Source organism: Narcine bancroftii, chromosome 2, assembly GCF_036971445.1.
Source record: "Narcine bancroftii isolate sNarBan1 chromosome 2, sNarBan1.hap1, whole genome shotgun sequence".
Taxonomy (NCBI): Eukaryota; Metazoa; Chordata; class Chondrichthyes; order Torpediniformes; family Narcinidae; genus Narcine; species Narcine bancroftii.
Window position 1 is genome coordinate 241,719,348 of NC_091470.1, and position 22,393 is coordinate 241,741,740.

At 42.8% G+C, this 22,393-nt stretch overlaps 1 protein-coding gene across 6 annotated transcripts in view; it reads left to right on the top strand.

The window, feature by feature from the left end:
* deptor (DEP domain containing MTOR-interacting protein) overlaps positions 1-22,393 on the top strand; it is a 78,875-nt gene that overhangs the window by 12,695 nt on the left and 43,787 nt on the right. For 3 of the 6 annotated variants that reach the window (XR_011352082.1, XM_069920597.1, XM_069920598.1), the window contains exon 3: positions 21,930-22,108. Coding sequence is in view for 5 of the 6 variants with exons in the window: in XM_069920597.1 (XP_069776698.1) it covers positions 21,930-22,108 (179 nt within the window). In the remaining variant the exon portion in view is untranslated. Of the gene's footprint in view, positions 1-2,618; positions 3,177-3,211; positions 5,110-17,754; positions 17,811-21,929; positions 22,109-22,393 lie in introns of those variants that run through there. The other 3 variants (XM_069920600.1, XM_069920599.1, XM_069920601.1) reach the window with 3 other exon arrangements.

A 22,393-nucleotide genomic window follows, 5' to 3' on the forward strand; every position in this document is an offset into this window, starting at 1 on the left:
TTCTGCCTGGAGCTCATCTTTGATTTAAGAGTGCAACTCCACCTCCCTTACCATCCTGTCTATCTCTTTGCACCACCTGATACCCTTGAAAGTTTAATTCCCATTTAGGGTCACCTTGTAACCATGTTTCCGTGATGGCTACCAAATCATAGGCATGGGTACCGATTTGCGCCTCAAGTTCTCTGACCTTATTTCTAATCCTGCGGGCATTCAGATAAAGTGCCCTTATGCTCTTTGTCCTTTTAATATCTAGTGACTTCTGTAACCTTTTCTTTTGATTTTTCTGCCCACTATTTTTCTTTGTAATTTTCTTATCATTGACCCGAAAACTCACTGCACCATCTGATTTTTTTTTACTTTCTCCTCCCAACATTACTTTTCCTATTTTACTTTTCCTGGCCATTACTTTATCTTCCCTACCCTTTTTCCTATCACTCTGGTTCCCATACCCCTGTCAAATTAGTTTAAACCTTGCCCCACTGCTGTACCAAACATACTTGCCAAAATGTTGACACCTTTTGGATTTAGGTGCAACCCGTCCCTCTTGTGAAGATCATGCCTTCCCCAAAAGAGATCCCAATGATCCAAGAAGCAAAATCTTTGCCTTGTACACCGGCACCTCAGCCACACGTTCATTTTCCTTATCCTTACATTCTTTTCATCACTTAGATTTGGAACAGGTAGTAATCCTGAGATCAACACCCTAGCGTTCCTGTCTTTCAGCTTTTGTCCCAGCTCACTGTAATCCCTTTTCATTACCTCCTCCCTTTTCTTGTCAATGTTGTTTGTACCCACATGTACCAAGACATCAGGCTGCTCTCCCTCTCCTCAGAATATTTTGGACCCGATTTGTGATATCTCATACCCTTGCACCAGGGAGGCAGCACACCATGCAGGTTTCCTTATCTGGCTCACAGAACCTCCTGTCTGTGCCCCTGACAATGGAGTCACCAATAACTACTGCATTTCTCCTTTTCCTTTTCTTTTGCACCACTCTGCCAGGCTCATTGCCATTGACCTGGTGCCCGTGGCCAGCTTCTGTCTGGTCATCTCCCTCAACAGAATCCAACACAACATAACTGTTGCTGAGTGGGATAGTTACTGGTATGCTCTCTGTTTTTTCTCACTTTTTTTCTTCCCCCCCCCCCCCCCCCACCCCTGACGGTTTCCCTCTTACCTGACATGGGTTCTAGAGTATTTATCGCCCTGAAAGTTGAGTCAATTAACTCCTCACTCTCCCTTACAAGCCGCAGGTCATCAATCTGCAACTCCATATCCCTAATTCGCTCCTTTAGTAACTGCATCTCGGTACACCTGGTGCAGATGTGGCCATTTGGGAGGGTGGAGGTCACCCATTGTTCCCACATCTGATACCCAGTACAGAGCACTAACCCTAATGGCATGACTCTGAATACGAAGGCAAATAACTCAGCTTACCTTTTCTCCTTGCCTGCTTTCGCCGAAGCCTGATAAGCCAAAGCCAGGAAGTCTCACTCCTTCACTGCTCCACTCACTCACTGAGCCACTCCTCGCTGGCTGCTCCCTCCCCTTTCACTCCTTTTATTGGCCCCTTGACCAATTAACCCTGTCACTTTCAGCAAGCTCCTCCTTCTCTGATTCACAGCCCGACTCTCTCCAAGCTCCTCCTCCGACTCCCAGCCGAAACAAGTAGACCCAAGCCCCGATAAGCCCCCGACTTTAATACCTTACCTGCTCCTCAGACTCACTTTCAGCAAGCTCCTGCTCCTCAGACTCACTTTCAGCAAGCTCCTGCTCCTCAGACTCACTTTCAGCAAGCTCCTGCTCCTCAGACTCACTTTCAGCAAGCTCCTCCTCCTCAGACTCACTTTCAGCAAGCTCCTCCTCCTCAGACTCACTTTCAGCAAGCTCCTCCTCCTCTGACTCACTTTCAGCAAGCTCCTGCTCCTCAGACTCACTTTCAGCAAGCTCCTCCTCCTCAGACTCACTTTCAGCAAGCTCCTCCTCCTCAGACTCACTTTCAGCAAGCTCCTCCTCCTCAGACTCACTTTCAGCAAGCTCCTCCTCCTCAGACTCACTTTCAGCAAGCTCCTCCTCCTCAGACTCACTTTCAGCAAGCTCCTCCTCCTCTGACTCACTTTCAGCAAGCTCCTCCTCCTCTGACTCACTTTCAGCAAGCTCCTCCTCCTCTGACTCACTTTCAGCAAGCTCCTCCTCCTCTGACTCACTTTCAGCAAGCTCCTCCTCCTCTGACTCACTTTCAGCAAGCTCCTCCTCCTCTGACTCACTTTCAGCAAGCTCCTCCTCCTCTGACTCACTTTCAGCAAGCTCCTCCTCCTCTGACTCACTTTCAGCAAGCTCCTCCTCCTCTGACTCACTTTCAGCAAGCTCCTCCTCCTCAGACTCACTTTCAGCAAGCTCCTCCTCCTCTGACTCACTTTCAGCAAGCTCCTCCTCCTCTGACTCACTTTCAGCAAGCTCCTCCTCCTCTGACTCACTTTCAGCAAGCTCCTCCTCCTCTGACTCTCAGCAAGCTCCTCCTCCTCTGACTCACTTTCAGCAAGCTCCTCCTCCTCTGACTCACTTTCAGCAAGCTCCTCCTCCTCTGACTCACTTTCAGCAAGCTCCTCCTCTGATTCACAGCCTGACTCTCTCCAAGCTCCTCCTCCGACTCCCAGCCGAACCAAGTAGCCTACTTGGTTGGTTCAAGTAACCAACCAACTGATGTCACTGGAACTCCGAGAGCTTATCAGCACAACTCCCACAATCCTTTTCGGCCTCTCCCTCCCACTGGGACCATTGTGATGTCAGCCTGGTGTGAGCCTGCACCTCTGTGACCTAGTTGACCTGTGGATCAGTACAGCTCGCCACATGATTTCCCCCCCCCCCCATCCCAACCAAAGAACTGGTGTTCAGAAGTGCCAAGTCCACAGTTTGTACATTTGAGAGGCTGACCTCACCGCCACAGGGCTGGAACAGTTATTGGTTGGTCAAGGTCAAGGTGTGCCAGTTTGAGGTGATTGGGGGTAGGCAGGAAATGTTCATGGTTTTTGTCCAAAAGGCACATAGTCCCATTGTGTCGTAACACCTTGTATGGACCCTCGTATGGACACTGAAGGGGCGTCCGGTGTGCGCCTCTCCTTATTCGCAGTCTTCAAGATCCTTCAGGACAGGATGGAGCTGGTTCTTGACATGAGGTTGGTATGGGGGCCAAGGTGCCCACCTTCTTAGAGTCGCATTAGCAATGCTGTAAGTGTTTCCTCCTGGCCGCGAGCCGCTGGCACAAACTCCAGGGGCTGTCAGTGGGACCTGATCGACAAGCTCAGTGGAGGACGTGGATAAATTCTCCTTTGGTGCTGTGCAGATGCTAAGGACCACCCAAGGCAGCTCACCCACGAAATCCAGGCTTCTTCAAATGCCGATGGAACCTTTCCACCAGGTCGTTAGACAGTGGGTGGTAGGGTGTGGTGTGATGTAACTGGATCCCTAGGAGCTGTGCCATCTCTGCCCATAGGCTTGATGTGAACTGTGCCCCTGGCCAAAATGATATTGGAAGGAAGGCCAAAACGGGCTATCCAGTTGGCGATGAGGGCCCTGACACAGGATGTTGTGGAGGTGTCTGAGAGCGGGATAGCTTCCAGCCATCCAATGAACATGTCCACCATCGTGAACCAGTACATGGCACCACTGGAAACTGGCAGCGGCCCAACAATGTCCATGTGGACGTGGTCAAATCGTCTGTCTATCGGCAGGAAGAACTGAAGAAGGGCTTTCATGTGCCTCTGCACCTTGGATGTCTGACAGTGCAGGCAAGTTCTGGCCCAGTGGCTGACCTGTTTAAGCAGGCCATGCCACATGAATCTGTGTCCAGTTGAGTTGTCTGGATGGATGGGTGGGTCAACCCATGCAGTGGGAACGATGAACCTAGGTCAGCTGGTCAGATGCTGGCCCCAGCGTTTCAGAATGGGAGCAAGCTGGACAGCAGCAGCAGGCTCCAGAACCCCATTTCTGATGTAGAAACACTACCACTCCAAGTTTGAGTCTTCACCTGCTGCAGCTGTAGCTGGCCTCCTTGGCGTGGAAGAGAGACGAATCTCTGGGTATGACACAGCAACTAGGTAAATGGACACCCTGCCAAATTGCTTGGTGCACCACAGGACATCCACACTGGCTAACCTGCATGGGTCGCTGAAGTAGTCATCCACAAGGAGTAGGCGGATGTCTTCTGGCATCTGTTCAAGAAATATCTGCTCAAACAGTAAGCAGGGCCTGAGGCTGTCCATTAACACCAGCATATCGCTCATAAGGCTGGATGGTGTGTGGCCATGTGGAGCAGGTATGCCGCTCATTCGCGGTGCAAAGGCAGAAGTTGTGGATGAGGAGCCCTTTCATTGCCTCATACCTGTTGCCAGCTGATGTAAGAAGTTGATGATTCATCTCCTTGTTGAGCGAACTGACCATAATCGTAATATCTTGTGGAGTCTGCAGTGATCTGCCTAACCTGAAATTGGGCCTCAGCCTGTTCGAACCAGACTAGCGGCTGTGAGGTCCAGAAGCTCAGCAGCTTCAACGAGACTGCATTCTGTGCACTTGTGTCGTTCATCGTGGGGTCCAAAATGACATTTTGAACCATCGGGGTCACTACTGTGGTCAGTGTGCTGCAAGCAAAAGGGGGGGAAAAAAACAAAGCCATGAGTTGAACCAACCAAGTGACGTTACTGGAACTCTGAGAGAGCTTATCAGCACAACTCCCATGATCCTATTTGGCCCCTCCCACTGGGACCATTGTGATGTCAGCCCAGTGCGAGCCTGCACCTTCTGAACCCGGTTCACTTGTGGATGAGTGCTGCATGCTACTTGTATTTATGAAACAATATTGATTTGTATGAAATACTTGTCCTCCATATGTATTGTTTGTATGTGAACTTGTTTTGTATCAAGGACCGCTGAACGCTGTTTCATTAGGTTGTACTTATACAATCAGATGACAATAAACTTGACATGGAGAGGAAGGGGGAAGATGGCAGCGGTGTTGAGACTTTGCTGTCGAGGTTTGGATTTTAGATCTGATGTACAAGACAACCCTGATTTTGAAGTGACAATTTTAAGTTTCAAGGGTCGTCCTTTATGGTAGGTAAGAAAAAAATATGCAAGATTAAAATTAGTGCTTTAATTGGTGTAAAACTCTTTATTACCGATCCAAACCTAGAATTGCCACTGAGAGACAGATCAACAGTGTTCCCTTTGAGCAAATTGAGCTGGCAGGTTTTCCCCTTGTCTCAGGGACTTTTTGTCTTGGCTATTGAGCCCTTAACGAGACCTGGAGATGAAGGGTTTTATGGAGGATCAGACAAACCACAAAATTAATCTTATGACAGATGATGTAATCCTATATTTTCAACAGATCAGATTAATTTTGATCTATTAAAAATCTATTAAAAGCTTACGGTGAAGTTTCAGGGTATATCATTATTGAATGAAGATCTACCGGGACCAATGCCTGAAGAGGGTGCACAAAATCAGTGAACCGGTGCGGACTCGAAAGGCCAACATGGCCTGTTTCCGCTCCGTAAATGGTTATATGGTTATAAGATAATCTGGGGAAAAGTGAAAACCTCCCTACAGCAAATTTTGATCACACTTAGTACCAGTGGAAAAATCCGTTCAAATGGCAGTCGAGTGGCATCAGATACCTTGGTATAATAGTGGATGATGATCTTTAGAGTTTGTACAAACTCAATGACCTCCCCTCTACTTAGTAAAATTGAAGAAGATTTAAGTAGATGGATAAATTTGCCCAATCCTCCAATTGGCAAGGTTACTGTGTGAAGATAAATATATTGCCAAAATTGCAATACCTTTTCCATCCTTAATTCCTCTACCTCAATCCTTTACTAAAACAATGTTGGGCACTTTATTTGGAACTTTAAGGTACCTAGAATACTCGTGGGAAAAGTTATCATGGGATTATAGGTTAGGAGGCATTTGGTTGCCAAGATTCAGAAAGTATTATTTGGCGGCCCAAATGAGATTCATTTTTTGAGAGCGACCTATACCCCTTTGGGTACAAATTGGATTGCACTCTCTAAAGGAGGTGTGTAAATCCAGAATTATAGCCAGCAGGACAGACAACCCCATTTTAAAACACTTGGTTAAAATATGGAGTGATACCTGTGGAATGTGTAGGCTCTGGACAGAAAAGAGGATTATCATAGAGGACACCTTTGACAGAATGAAGTTGCACCCATGACTTTGATATCAGGTTTCCAAAATGTTATTGTTCATAAGGGGATACAACATTTGAAAGATTGTTATGAAAATCTGCTGAAGAAGAGATATGACTTGTCCAATAAGACTTTTTTGTTGCCTTCAGTTACTATCCTTCCTTGGGGCCTTTTTGGACCCTAAAATTACTCTACCAGGTCTTATTGAAAAGGAGAACCTGCTCCATGAAGGAAATGTATAGACATTTATTGCTGGAATGTATTTCTTTTTAATTTGATGAGTGAGAGCCCAAAGCCAGGTTTGCTTAAATCTAGAGTGAGATGGGAGTCAGACTTAGACACAACAATTCACAAATGGCTCTGGTCAGATCTTTGTAGGGGAAGTATGTTGGCTACTATCAATGCCAAATATAGATTGGTCCATTATAATTTTCTCCATCGTTTATACCATGGCGGGAGTTGATTATGATGGCCGTGTGGTTAGCATAGCAGCTCATGCAACCATGGTTCAAATTTAAATTCTGTAAATGATGGGTATTTTTAAAATAAACTTTACATAATTAAAGATGTCAATACAGGTACACAATCCTTTACCCGGAACCCTTGGGGAACAGTGTGGCCTGAATTTTGGAAAGCCGGATTTAAATCCACCCGAATTGTGCTGCTGTATCCTCCCCCCACCCTCTTCCAGTCACACTGCCGGTCTTTCACCCGCCCGACTCGCACTGCTGGTCTCTCCCCGCCCCCCCCAAATTACTTCACATTTTGCTTTCTTGTCTTTTAAACGGCCTATTCTTAATGCAGGTGTATTAATTAGGCATTGGAAGAGTGCATCTCAGTCCACCAGAAAATTTGCATATCCAACATCCATGGTCCTCTTAGTTGCCAGATTATGGGGATTCCACTGTATCTTGTTAGAGGATGACAAAAATAACTCAAATTTCAGAGGAATGATACATTAAAATTTGTCAGCAAGTCAGAGCTAATATTCAGAAACTAGCAGAAGCAACATATCCTGTACATTGTTACTTTTGCATTGCTAATTTTAATAGCAACAATATTTAATGGAGTATGTGCACTCCTTTTTACAAATGTACCTTATCAAAAATCTAAGATTTGATCGTACTGGTGAGGAGTGAGAAAATATCTTTCATGTATAACTCCATACCTGGTAAATTTAATTGTAAGAAACAGAGGGAAAAAATAGTTGCTTATCAGAATTGTTATTTTCCACTTGTCCTCTTCTCCCATTATCTGTGAAGGCATTGCCAGCAGATTTGAACCTCCCTGCTCTATGTTGGTGGAAGCGCAAAAATGTGTTTCTCTTCATGGAAGTTCAACTAAGCGTGGTGCTTTCAGGCTTACCCTAGAATCTATATTGGAAAAAGCAAAATTCTGTGCAAATGTATCCTGACAAATATCCATTTAAGAATTTTTAAGAAGTTTTGTTGGTTACAATGATACTTGGGAAGAGTGAGTGCTTAACATGGATATCATCTAATTTGGGAATTGCCTTTGCATGTTATTCCAAATGATGAGCATTCACTGTTGCTCGTTTAAAACTATTTCAAAAGTAGTTTTATTTAAAGATGGCTGTCTGTATGTGTGGGAGATGTGCTTGCTCTTTCCTCTCCTGCTGCAAGAGGAATGAAATCGTACTGTTGATCTTCTCTGGAGAAAATTTTTCCAGTATTTGGGAAATGGTGTCTATCAATCATGCAAAGATGAGTGGAGATAAGGACCAGGAAATTCTATTTGCAAGAACAAACTTTGAAATTTGACCTGTCATGTAATGATTCAGAACCTCTCACGGGTAGATTAGAATTAAAATGAAAACAATCTCAGGGCAAAATTGTAATTGCAATCAGAGAAGAATGGAACACACATGAAAAAAGAGGCAAGTTATTAATGATGAAATTGTCTGGATCCCATGATCAAAAAAACCTCCTATTTAAAAAGTCAAGAAATACATATTATTAGTATTTGGGAATTAATGGTTACAAAGGAAATGAATTAACAGTCTCATTGAAAATGGATCTTCTCCGAACAGACTCTTATCAATCCTATATGACAATAAACCTTTAGAAAACTGGTTCCAACATTGGGATTAAATATTTGGGAGACTATTGTGAGCAAGGGGTATTTATGTTGTTTGATCAAATTAAAAATAAATTTGGGGTTTCACAAAATGCTATCTTCAACTGAGATCTTTTTTAAGAGACATAATGGGCCCAGACTAATTTTGCCGCAGATTACTGGATTGGAAATTGTGATTCATGAGGGAATTACAAAGAAACTTGTTTCTAAATTTTATCTTCTACTTCAGGAGGAATCTCCAAAACCAGATTTGAAGTAATCAAAAGAAAGATGGGAATTAGATTTGGGAACTGAAATTGATCCTTTTTGCTGGTCTGACATTTGTTGGGACGGTATGAAGGGATATAATTAATGTTCGCTATAGATTATTCACCAATTATATTTAATGCCACATAAATTAAATAAATTTAATCCAAATTTTCCAAATTTATGTTTTAGATGTGACACAGAAATTGGTATGTTTATACATTCTACCTGGTCATGTACCAAGGAAAGATGTGGGCAAGTTTTTGGAACAATAAATAAAAATACTTTTTCCATTAACACCTGAGCTTTTTTTTATTGAATTTTATTTAATTGTTTGCATCATTACAGGAAAAAAAATGAATAAAACATTAATCCTTCGTTTAATGATACAAAATGTACTTTTATATATTTTCCTCCCATCCAAAAGTAAGAAAAGGAAAGAAACACTTATCATTGAATATACAATAATATTAGGAATTAAGAGGAGTGGATAAGATCAAAGAGGCGGATGGAAAATTATCCATAAAATCCATATCTAGTTTCCAAATAGCTATAAAAATTTTCAACTATATTCCTTAAACTATATGTAATTTTTTCCAAAAGTATACAATTTTGCAACTCATTATACCATCTACTTAATTACACCTGAGCTTTTTCTTTTGGGAAATGTATACGATTTGGAATCCCAAACGAAGTTGTCAAAATATCAATTAAAAATTTTGTAAAGTTGCATTGGTGGTGGCAGGAGATGCATAGCAATTACCTGGAAATTTGAATCCTATCTTAAAATTGATTGTTGGAAGAGGGAGATGCAAAATTGTATTCCCTTAGAAAAGATGCTTTATAATATTAGAAATGGGTATGATGCCTACTTAAAAATATGGAAACCATATTTGGATGTTATTGGTTTGGATATCTAATGTTTTCTCTTCTATTTCCCCCACTATTTAAAAAAAAATCTTAATGGTTGAGCCTTGTGTTGGTTTAATTCTACTATTTTATTAATATTCTGACTTTTTGAGAGGGTGGGTGGGGGAGTAGTTATCACAGTAGCTTTGCATGTGTATATATATTCTTTTTTACTTGTACTTTTTTATCTCCACCTTTATGTACTGTACAACCATTTATTTTTTATTCTATTTTGATAATTGTTAAGTATCGTTTGGATATGATTCTATATTGTACTGTATACAGAACTAGAAATAAAATTTTAAAAAGTCAAGAAATAGAGAATTTTATACTAGAAAGATGAAATTGTATGAGTGGCTAATCAAAAAGTTTAAAACTTGAGCATTTTGCATTTGTCTTCGTCGTAGTTGATGTTTTCTCGAGATATTAGTTGCAAAACTGATGATGGGACAACAGTAGAAGAAATTCTTGAATTGTGCTGTGGAAGATGTTGGCTCCGTTCAATGTCTATTTCAAATCTGACACCTCTAGCTGTTGAGAACTGTCCCTTATGGCACTGAAGTCTCGTGTACATTTACTGTGAAGGAGACCATCTAATTGGTAGGGAGGTGAAGAATGGTATTGTGAATAGATGATGCACTGTTGACCTTCTGTGGGATTAGTTGGTGCATGATTCATTGTTTCACGAGTCAGCTATAATTACAAAATGTGCTGTGAAATGCTGCATACAACCATTGCATGATGGCACTGGGCATCTGCACGAGGGAAAATATTTAAAACTTTCAATAGTGAGGCTCTAAATATAAAGTAACTTTAAAGAAATGGAGGTCTAAATAAGCTTTAGGATCACCCTAAAGACGGAAACGCAGTTTTGTAAAGTGAATTTTTGATTTTTTATGTATTATTCAGCATTGTGGAGAAGTAATAAAATTTGAATCTGGTGATTGTTATTAGGCTATTTAGAATTGTTAATTGTTTCTTTAAATTCATTCAGTTCACAATCCCCCCCCCCACTCTAACTAGACAACATCTGTTCTGTTTGCAATACTTCAACACTTTTTCCTTGATACAATTGCATCCATTTTCTTGTTTCATTGTGGCAGGAGTATCAAAAAACTGAGAAGTTGTTGTAAGGACAGCATAGTTGGTATCAAGAGGAAGTGATTGAGATCAGATACCGTTACTATATTAAGCATTTAGACATGCATTTTGAATAGACAAGGAATAGATGTAGAAGGATATGATTCATGTAGCTAAATAGGATTAGTGTATGCAGGCACAAATTGGCATTGAAGTTTTTTTAAAAACTCAACAGACCTTTCATCCATCCTCTCCCCTTTATTCCTTCAGAGGTGCTGTATTTCATAAGTTAAACAATTCTGTTGAAAGCTTGTTGATCTGGTGTGGTTGTTCCTCAGATTCTGTCTGATCTGTTGACTTGGGTTATTTTTTTCCTTTGTTGGTCCCCTATACCTTGAGGAACAAAGCTGCATGTTCCAGCTGAGCTACAGAACGTGTACTGAATTTTATAAAGCATTGTGTGACCCATCCTCTCAGGCAGACAGGACTGCTGTTTAAAAACCAGATGCATTGAACTTGGTACCTGTGTTTATCCAAGTTCTTACTACTTAGAAATGAAGCCTGATCACCTTTGGTTTCAAGAAATTCAATTGTATAGACTCACTGTATGTTTTGTGTTTAATGGTGTCCGTGAAATTTCCATTGGACCTATGAACCTAAGTGTGGAGGAATTGAATTACTGACAACTATGTCTCTGAGCAGAAACACATTTTTGTGTGAAAAAACACTGCCGCATTGCTAAATACTGTCCCAATGGGAGGTTACTGTTAGCAACTAATTGAAGTAAATTAGTGAATCCTTGACTTAACTGGAAGAATTTAGTTGGTGATCAAGTGAAATAGTTTAGGAGGTTAATCTTTCAACCAAAGATTAACATGGCATATAAGTAGACAATGCAGTCTTCTAGATGAAATATTAAATTCAAGAGCTTTCAGTAACTTGTGATTTTAAAGCTGCTCAGTTCTGCTGTATATCATCCATCCTGGATTTGAGTTAAATAGGAAAGTCTGCAGATACTGGGGCTGCAGTGTGGTGCACAAATGTGCTGGAGAAACTCTGCAGGTCACAGCATCTTTGGGAGATAAAGGATATCCAATGTTTTGAGCCTGAGCCTTTTAAGGTTTGATCAAAAAGCAAACAGGTGCCTGAATAAAAAGGTGGGGTGAGGAAGGAGCACAGGGTTGCACACAAGAAGCCTTGGTTTCCTTTTCTTCAGCTTCCCAGACCTTTTTCCCTCCCCATTCAGAGAGGTACCTGCTGTCCCATCACTACTCAGCTTTTTTTCTCTTCTGCTCTCCCTAGATCCACTCTGACCTCCAGCCTGTCAGTCTGTGCTCTACCCTCCTTGTCCTGATCTTTCCTTATCAGAGACTTGTGTTTTAAAGAAATTTCTACCTTTTTGTAATTTAAACTGTTTTACCTTCATACCCAGTTCTTACAACCTGAAATGTTAACCCTGTTTCTCTTTCCACAGATGCTGCAGGGCCTACTCAATATTTATAGCATTTAAAATTTTTAATACTTTCAAAAGATCTGCAATATGTATTTAGTTTCAAACAAGTTGATGGTTTCTTGGTTACAAGAGAGAGGAAATGCCTTCGTGTGTGACTTGCCTCAGAAGAAAAACCAGAGGCTTCGAGGTGAGAAGGGAAGGGAAGGGTGAGGCGGAGCAGACTGGGAAGGGCTAGAAGTGAGTTGGTGGGGGGAAGGGGAAGCTCTGAGGAAAAACATCAGCAAGAACATGTGATGGTTTCCACGGGCTTGGCCCTCCAAGTCAATGTTAATCAACCATTGCCCTGATTCCATTTTACAAATTCTACACCTCATCCCATATTGTACCAGTCACCTGATCACAGGCTCTGCCACTGTGCAGTCTTTATTATAAGCTGTGGAGCAGAATCTCATCTCATTTGTCCTGGATCTCTTTGCCATTGGATCAAGACCTGGAGGCAGCTCTTATTCACAAGAGTGGAATCAATCATCCTGATCTAAGGGACTGTTTAAGAATAAAAGCTGGTCTTTTCCTATTGCACGTTCTTGTCTGTTCAGTACATTCCATTTTTCTGTGCATTCACTTAAGATTCTAATTTTGACCCTGAGTGGGGAGTAGAGACCAGTCTCTCAGTGCTCTACTGCGGTGTCCTAATGCTTGGTGGTCTTCTGCAGGGTTAAACTGCTAAGAGAAGTTGGCCAGTCATAGTTTCACATTATGTCCCACGGAGGGTGGCAATGGGGAACACCAACCCGTCGAGGAGAAGCCTAAGAAGAGGACCCAACTGCATCAGAGACCATGCAGCAAATCAGTGCTGGGCTTGATGGCCATAGTCCTCATACTGGGTTGTTGGAGATTGACTTCATGAGGGTGCTGTCAGAGAACATCTCCCCTTGAGGATAATGGCATTGGAAAAAGTGGTGGGATCCTGACACCCCATGTCCCTGAAGAGACTCAAAACTCTTCTTTCTAACTTCAAAGTTGCCAGACAAGTGGCACCTCTGTCTTTGCGGGGCAACAAAGAAAATCAAAGGGTGTGTTATGTTAATAAGGGAATCTTGAAAATATTTTTAGTGCATAATACTTGTTTATTCAGTGATCACCTGTTTCACAAATTGCTAAATGCAAGTGATCAAATATTTAAAATGGTTCTAGTTTTTATTTTGCCCTCAGACAGCTCCAAGAAAAGTGCAGAGAACAAAACAAAGGACTCTACATCACCTTTGTTGACCTCACCAAAGCCTTCGACGCCATGAGTAGGAAAGAGCTTTGACAAATACTAGAGCGCCTCGGATGCCCCCCAAAGTTCCTCAACATGGTTATCCAACTGCACGAAAACCAACAAGGTTGGGTCAGATACAGCAATGAGCTCTCTGAACCCTTCTCCATTTACAATGGCGTGAAGCAAGGCTGCGTCCTCGTACCATCCCTCTTTACTATCTTCTTCAGCATGATGCTGAAACAAGCCATGAAAGACCTCAACAATGAAGACGCTGTTTACATCCAGTACTGCACAGATGGCAGTCTCTTCAATTTGAGGCCCCTGCAAGCTCACACCAAGACACAAGAGCAACTTGTCCGTGAACTACTCTTTGCAGACGATGCCGCTTTAGTTGCCCATTCAGAGCCAGCTCTCCAGCGCATGACGTCCTGTTTTGCAGAAACTGCCAAAATGTTTGGCCTGGAAGTCAGCCTGAAGAAAACTGAGGTCCTCCATCAGCCAGCTCCCCACCATGACCATCAGCTCCCCTACATCTCCATCGAGCACACAGAACTCAAAACGGTCAACCAGTTTACCTACCTCGGCTGCACCATTTCATTTGATGTAAGGATCGACAACGAGATAGACAACAGACTCGCCAAGGCAAATAGCACCTTTGGAAGACTACACAAAAGAGTTTGGACAAACAACTACCTGAAGAAACACACAAAGATCAGCGTGTACAGAGCCGTTGTCATACCCACTCTCCTGTTCGGCTCCGAATCATGGGTCCTCTACCGGCATCACTTATGGCACCTAGAACGCTTCCATCAGCGCTGTCTCCGTTCCATCCTCAACATTCATTGGAATGACTTTGTCACCAACATCGAAGTACTCAAGCTGGCAGAGTCCGCAAACATCGAATCCACGCTGTTGAAGACCCAACTGCGCTGGGTGGGTCGCGTCTCCAGAATGGAGGACCATCGCCTTCCCAAGATCATGTTATATGGCGAGCTCTCCACTAGCCACCGAGACAGAGGTGCATCAAAGAAGAGGCACAAGGACTGCTTAAAGAAATCTCTTGGTGCCTGCCACATTGACCACCGCCAGTGGGCTGATATCGCCTCCAACCGTGCATCTTGGCGCCTCACAGTTCGGCAGGCAGCAACCTCCTTTGAAGAAGACTGCAGAGCCCACCTCACTGACAAAAGACAAAGGAGGAAAAACCCAACACCCAACCCCAACCAACTAATTTTCCCTTGCAAGTGCTGCCACCGTGCCTGCCTGTCCCTCATCGGACTTGTCAGTCACCAACGAGCCTGCAGCAGACATCGACATACCCCTCCATAAATCTTCGTCCGTGAAGCCAAGCCAAAGAAAAGTTTTTATTTTTCAAAAGTTTAGAATTGATGAAAGTACAAAGTGAATTTTGTTTCCTCCTTTGAGGAAAACTGTTCATGTAACAATCTTCAGTTTCTGAGCCCACGTTAGTCATTTCCAGTGGACATCTTGATGCATCATGAGCAACTACTAGACTTTAAACATTGTGGTTCAACGATCAGAAAATTGAACCAGAACAAGATGGAAGAAATTGAGATTGGAAGTTTTACTTTTATTGAAATGATGCAGAACCTAAAGTATATAAATTAAGGAACTTGATGGCCTCAGGAACTTGGAATTTTCATGAAACTGAAATACAGATGGTCAATTTTGATTTTAAAAGGTCTGACTTAACAATTCTGGGAGATGAAAAAGAAAAAAAATGCATTTTTTAGCATTTGACATGACCCCGATGTCCAAAATATTTGAGAGAAGTAGCTTTTCCAACCTAACTGGGTCATCCTTGACTTCCATTTAATCGAGAACTCAAAGGTTTGTAATACTCGTAACTCCAAAAATGAAAGAAATGGATCTTCTCTGCACTGCCTCTATTGTGCTTGTATTTAATTATGGAAACCAAAAATCCACTGCCAGACATCCTTGACTCTCCTCGCCATCAAGTGTCAAGTCCTTACCTTTTGTCCAATCTGTATGGAGTATTCACATTCTTCCTGAAAGCGCTGATTTCAACCACTACCCCCACCAATACTAAATACAAGCTAGTTGTTAGATAGTAATTTTCCCCTGAGGTATAGATGAGTGAATAAAATAGTTGGGGATGGATTGGTGGAAATGGGTGTTGATGGTTAGTCCAGGCTGGTGGACAAAAAGCTTTGTTCTTTTTGTCTTGCAAAAGGCTCCCATCCTTTTGGACACCTGCCGACTCTCTTTCATACCTTTATGAAGGGCTCAAGCCTGAAATGTCACTTGTGTATTATTTTTAACCTTTGCTACATAAAGGACACTGTTTGACCTGCTGAGCTTCTCCAGCATTTTGTGTTTTTACTTCTACCACAGTGTTTAGATTTTCAAGTCAAGTCATCTAATCGTTCATACCATGCTCGCACGGTAAGGATGAGATGGTGTTTCTCCACGACCACAGAGAATATTTACAGAAATTTGTTGGAATAGAAGTTAAACATATTAAAATCTTAAGACATATACTTAAGGTATTTCATAATTTACTGCAAGACCTTGTTTGATTGCTGTATCTCTGATTTTAATGGTCTTTCACTGTCAACTTATCTGTCTTCTGCAAATCTCCTATATCCATGGGATTCCTGTTATCCATTTTTCTTGTTGCATTCACAAAGAAAACTAACAAATCTTGTCAAATTCATTTTTCCCTCTGGGCAGAATCAGTGGACTTAAATGGCTGCAGTCCATTTATTGACTTGTATTTTTTCTCTTGTTTAAGCTTCTGTTCTTTTTAGCTCCTTTATTAAATAAATGTATCCAAGACTATGACCATAACAGGCCTTAATGACTACTGCTCTTCAGCGGAGACTTCCACCATTATGAAATTCTTAGTGACTGGTGATGGAACGCATCAAAATACACCTTCCAGAGATGCTGGACCCTTTTCAATTCCACTGATTCCTTTTCCTTTCACTCTGTCCTGACCTACTTGGAGAATGACGTCTCGTCACCAAACTGCTGTTCATTGACTTAAGCTCGGTGTTTAACACTGTCATTGCCCAGAGGCTGGTACAGAAGCCATCCTTATTGGAACTCAACACCTCTCTGTTACTGTATTTTGGACTTCCCTACAGAAAGACCACAGTCTGTCTGGGTTGGTAGCAGAATGTCAAGCACTGTTGCGTTGAGCACTGGCACACCTCGGGGCTGTGTGCTCAGCCCACTCCTGTTCACAATGCTGACCCACAACTGCAATGCCAGATCCAGCTCCAACAGTGTCACCAAGTTTGCAGATGATACAACAGTAGTTGGTCTCATCAGCAACTGAGAAGAGGTGGAAAATCTCATGAAATGTTGAGAGTAACAACCTGAGTCTCAACATGTTTAAGATGAAGGAGATGATCGTGGACTTCAGGAGGACAAGGAAAGAGCACCTTCCACTACACATCAATAACTCTGCCATGGAGAGCACCAAGTTCCTTGGAATACACTTATCTTGTGACCTATTGTGGACACTCAACATCTCACTTGTCAGGAAACTGCAACAGCGACTGCATTTTGAGAAAAATGAAGGGAACCAGCCACCATTTTGTCAGCATTTTACAGGAGTTCCATTGAGAGCATCCTGGCCGTCTGCATCACAGTGTGGTATGGTTGCTGCAGAGAAATGGTTTAGAGGTCAATCCACAGGACCATTAAAATGGATCACTGGAGTCTCCCTCCACCCTCTTCTCCCCCACCCCCCCCCCAAAAAGAAACCCCCATCGTGATCTTCTGGGATCGTTGCCTGAAGAGGGCGCGCAAAATCATTGAGGACCCTTTCCACCTGGCACACAGCATCTTCCAACTACTCCTGTCAGGAAGCAGAAAGAAACAACTTCCTCCCCTTGAGCAGTGAGAATGTTGAATGACCAAAGGAACTGTTCACAGGAAGTCATTGTGAGCATCCAGGCATAAGTGATAGAAGTGTTGTTGTAAAACCAGCTTGTACATCTTGTGTTTGACAAAATTTTTGAAATTTGGTAATCACTGTGGAACATGTTCATAATTTAAATCCTGTTGATTCTTTTTTTTAAACATAATCGAAATTCCTTTCCCATATTTGTATTTAATCAATAATTGTTTTTATTGCCTTCTGTGGTGAGCAAATAGATGTAGGGAGAAGAAAATCCTAACTAAAATTTTTTTAAAAATAGAACTGCATCTACCTAAAGTGTATTTTAAACTCTGTTTAGAATATGCAAAAAATAATATTTTTAGCTGATTTGTGTGGATTTTTTTTAAAGAAAGTTGCATGAATAGTCATGGGTCACAAAGCAGCATGGTGGGGTCATGATTACACCTAAGAACTGTCAAACCTAATTTCCAAACACCACTGTCAGAAAATGTTGATGGTGTCTATCCTCTTAAATGCAACAATTTCAGACCTCAGAAGATCACCTCTAATTTCTACACAGGAGAATGTAGAACCAGTCTGTTTAATCGTTATTTATTTGACAAGCCTAACATTCCATAAATTAAAAATGCTGGAGGAAGTCAGCAGGTCACACAGCTTCTATCGGAGGTAAAGATATGTTTCCAACGTTTCAGCCCTGAATCACAGCATCTGCAAACTTGTTTCATCCCATAAATTGTTTTGGTAACTTTTTTTCTGCACTCCCGCTATTCTTTGCAGACTTCTAATCTCTTTCCTTGAAGGAGGACCAACTGTTCATGATATTCCTGACAGCATCTCACCAAACCTTAAATACTCAAGAGTCGCATCTCAACATTATTCCAGCTGTTTAGTATGGCTGCACTGCACCTCCACTTTAATTGTGGAACTGGACACTTGATATCCTTGCAACCAGAATGATTTCATTTTTGCTTTTGATGGTGTCAGTCTCTGGGTTTGCCAAATCTTGGTGATCAGTGGTAATATTCACTTTGGTGGTTCTTAAAGTGACTTCTTAGTAATCGGCTTCACCGCTGTCTCGTGTCACAGACAGCAAAGCAACATCGAGGTGGGATATTCAGAAAAGCTCCCCACGTCTATGGGCTTGTTGGGAACCATGTCGACAATGGCATTGTCTCCTGAATACAATTGTCTATCTTCCAACTTTCCAGAGCAACCATGTCCTTGGCCATTGCTTCATGTCTCTGCATCCTTCTTGCAGCCCACACTATGAACTTTGTTATTTACACCTTGTACAGATCTGTGGTCCCCTTTGAACCCCACTGGTGGCTGACCCCCCCCCCCCACCATCCCAATTCTGGGGGAGGAGTATAGGCTAATAAGTAAGGGGTCATAGGTGGATAGAGGTGGAAGAGAAAAACGCTGAGGTGATGGGAAGGAGGTTGCTGTCTGGAGAGGGAGGGAAAGGGGGTGGGTAGCTGGACAAAAGGAGAAATGGATTGGGAATGATGTGGAGAGCAGTTTAATGGAAATCAGAGAAGTGAATGTAAATGCCACTTGGTTGGAGAGTTTCCAGATGAAATATTAGGTGCCAATTTGATTTGGCAGTGCATCAGACCATGAATAGATTTGTTGGTGTGGAAATTGTGCATGATTTAAAATGGTTGACCACTGGTAGATCTCCATCATTTGTTGCAGGAGATGGAGCGAAGGTGCTCATTGAAATGATCTCTGCCGTGGAGCTTACAATAGGAACACTGGGTGCAAGAGATTACCCTCCTCTTTTCAGCTCTTTCTCTTCCCCCCCCCACCCCCCTCAACCACCATAGGTCTCTGCTCAATGTATGGGCCCCCTTTCCAGAGAAGCAGTCAAGTTCTGGTTTCCTCTGCATTTTTCTCCCAACTAGATACGGTTTTTTTTAAAAACACCACCTACGGCTCCTAGAACGCTTCCACCAGCGTTGTCTCCGCTCCATCCTCAACATCCATTGGAGCGCTTTCATCCCTAACGTCGAAGTACTCGAGATGGCAGAGGTCGACAGCATCGAGTCCACGCTGCTGAAGATCCAGCTGCGCTGGGTGGGTCACGTCTCCAGAATGGAGGACCATCGCCTTCCCAAGATCGTGTTATATGGCGAGCTCTCCACTGGCCACCGTGACAGAGGTGCACCAAAGAAAAGGTACAAGGACTGCCTAAAGAAATCTCTTGGTGCCTGCCACATTGACCACCGCCAGTGGGCTGATAACGCCTCCAACCGTGCATCTTGGCGCCTCACAGTTTGGCGGGCAGCAACCTCCTTTGAAGAAGACCGCAGAGCCCACCTCACTGACAAAAGGCAAAGGAGGAAAAACCCAACACCCAACCCCAACCAACCAATTTTCCCTTGCAACCGCTGCAATCGTGTCTGCCTGTCCCGCATCGGACTTGTCAGCCACAAACGAGCCTGCAGCTGACGTGGACTTTTTACCCCCTCCATAAATCTTCGTCCGCGAAGCCAAGCCAAAGAAGAAGAAAAGATACGGTTTTTTTTAAAAACATAAAATACTTGTGAGATGAAAAGAAAACAAGGCTTTTACTTCACTGTGCTGTTGTCCAAGTGCGATAGGCTGCTCAGGGTCCTTGTTGAGAATTGTCTGCAGTTTGTGATCCCTGGAGATTCACCAGTGAAGTGTTGCTTCACTTGAAAGGACTTTTTGGGGGCTGAATGGTGAGTGAGGTGTGGCTGCATGTGTAACATTTCTTGCGGTCACGAGTAAGTATCAAGGGCGTGATTAGTGACAAAGGATGAGTAGATCGAGGAAGTCTGAGGAACTCTGTGGAAAGAGGGGAGAGAGGAAGATTTGTCTGGAGATGGGATCATGTTGTAGGTGATGGAATTTGCCGAGAATATGTTGGATGCAACGGCTAATCAGGTGGTAGGTGAGGATGAGGGAAATTCTGTTCTTGTTGCGTATGGGGGCAGAGGGGGCCAGAACAGATGTGGAGGGATTGGGGGAGGTGCAGGTAAGGACCGAGTTGATCAGTGGAGGGGTAAGCAGTGTTTTCTTGATGGTAGATATCTGGTATGTGTTATCAGGATTGAATTGAGGGGAAACATTTATTCAGAGGCTCAGTCATTGAAAGCTGATTATAGCAACAGGAAAATAGACTTGAGCAAACTGTGACTGAATTTTCATTTGGCTGTAAAGGATGCAGAAAAGATGCAACCTATGATCAATTGTGTCAAAGATTACATAGAATAGTTTATAATGTTTGATATTGCCAAAGGTGATTTCATTGAAGTGAGAGAGTCGAAGCACAGGCAAAGAATTCAAACCTGAAAATGCAGGGAAAGGAGTGTGAAATTGAGAAAAGTTAACTTTTGGAGGAGAGTGAAAGGGGCTGTGTTAGTACTTGTTACAGTGTGTCTGGACACGTCCCCTTGCTGACTGTGCCTGTGGCTCCTCCCACAGGCCCCTGAATAAAGGTGACTGTGCCACAGCTCCCTCCTCAGTCCAGGACAGTTGACCAGCATGGATCTGCCTCCATTCTGTTGTTAATAAAAGACCATCAGTATCTACACTTCCTCACACCCTGCCCCCGGCAAGGATTCCATCCCCTTCTCTCAATTTCTACGTCTCTGCCACATCTGTTCCTAAGATGAGGTTTCCAGTCCAGATCTTCTGAAATGTCTGTCTTCCAAAATGTGGCTTCCCCACCACCACCATCAACTCAGCCCTCACCTGCATCTCCTCCATTTCTCTTTCATCTGCCCTGGCCCCCTCTGCCCCCAGACTCAACCAACATCCCCCTCATCCTCACCTACCACCCCACCAGTCTCTGCATCCAACACATCATCTGCTTTTACTCCCTTTTTGGCCTTATGCAGGGACTGCTCCCTCCGTGGTTCCCTCGTGCATTCATCCCTCTCCACCGATCAAACCCCCAGCACCTTCCCCTGTGCCTGCAGGAGGTACAACACTTGTGCCCACACCTCTACCCTCATTGTAGTCTGGGGCCCCAAGTAGGCCTTTCATGTGAAACAATACGTACATTCAGAGGACTTATTTACTGCATCTGATGCACCTTTTGTGGCACTCTCTACATCAGAGAGATCAGTCGCAGACTGGGAGATTGCACCTCCGCTCCGTTCACAACCACAGTGAAGTCCCAGTGGCCAACATTTCTTGGCCCCTCAGGTTTGTTCTTGCATCCTGTTACAAGCACCTCCTGTTGAGGCTGCTGTCAGTTTAGTAAATTCCATTATTTCCCATTGTTATCCAATTTTTAGCAAGCGCAAAAAGGTCAATTTCAAGATGGCTGCCTGTGCTGCACAATGTTTACATTAAAAAAATCTAAATGTCATTGCTTCATGAATAGATTGTGGTAAACCTTTTTATTAAATGTAATTTCATTATTTTATCAGATATTACTTGAGCCAAAATAGCCATTGTTTCCTTTCAAACCTGTCTTTTTCATAATAGTTCCATTCAGCCTCTACCCTGTGAATATGGCACACTGCCTTCTCCACAAAGTAGCAAGTAACAATTCATTATGAGCATTAGGATTTTTTCAACCTGCTAAATATAGTTTCTTGAAGTTTGAAGCAATTTTGCTTTAAATTCTTGGAAGTGGCTGCAGCTCCATTTTGTTTAATACTTATCGCTGTTCTGGCCTTTATCTGTTTTCATTCAATGTCCCAGAGAAAGTGGATCATTTTGTTTAAGTAGCCCTGGAGACTGCCAGAGAAAACTGTCCAGAATATATCATTTAAAATCTTAATTGTATTTTTATAATTCTGCTTTTAGGTTGCGACTTCATGAGGAAAAGATTATTAAGGATCGGCGATATCATCTTCGAACTTATCCTAATTGTTTGGTTGCAAAAGAATTAATCAATTGGCTTCTTGATCACAAAGATGCTCCTGACAGGGAAACTGCGATTAAGTTGGTGCAGAAACTATTGGACCATGGTGTCATCCATCATGGTAAGTTTTAAATGGAGCTTTTTCATTGTTTCTGTTACTTTTGCCAAACAGTTGATGTGCACAGAGTTGGTGAATGAGACAAACTTGCCTTTTTTTTATATTTTGCTGTCATCCATTATTTCACCAGCCAAGTCACCTCATTCTAATGTTCTGATGAATACCATCTTTCTCCAACTGCTAAATGAGGTATAGCAGGCTCAGACAAAAACAGAACCTGGATTCATTGGGTGTGTTTGCTGAACTTCCTTGTCTCTAATCTTGAGTTGGACACTAAAATGTTGACAT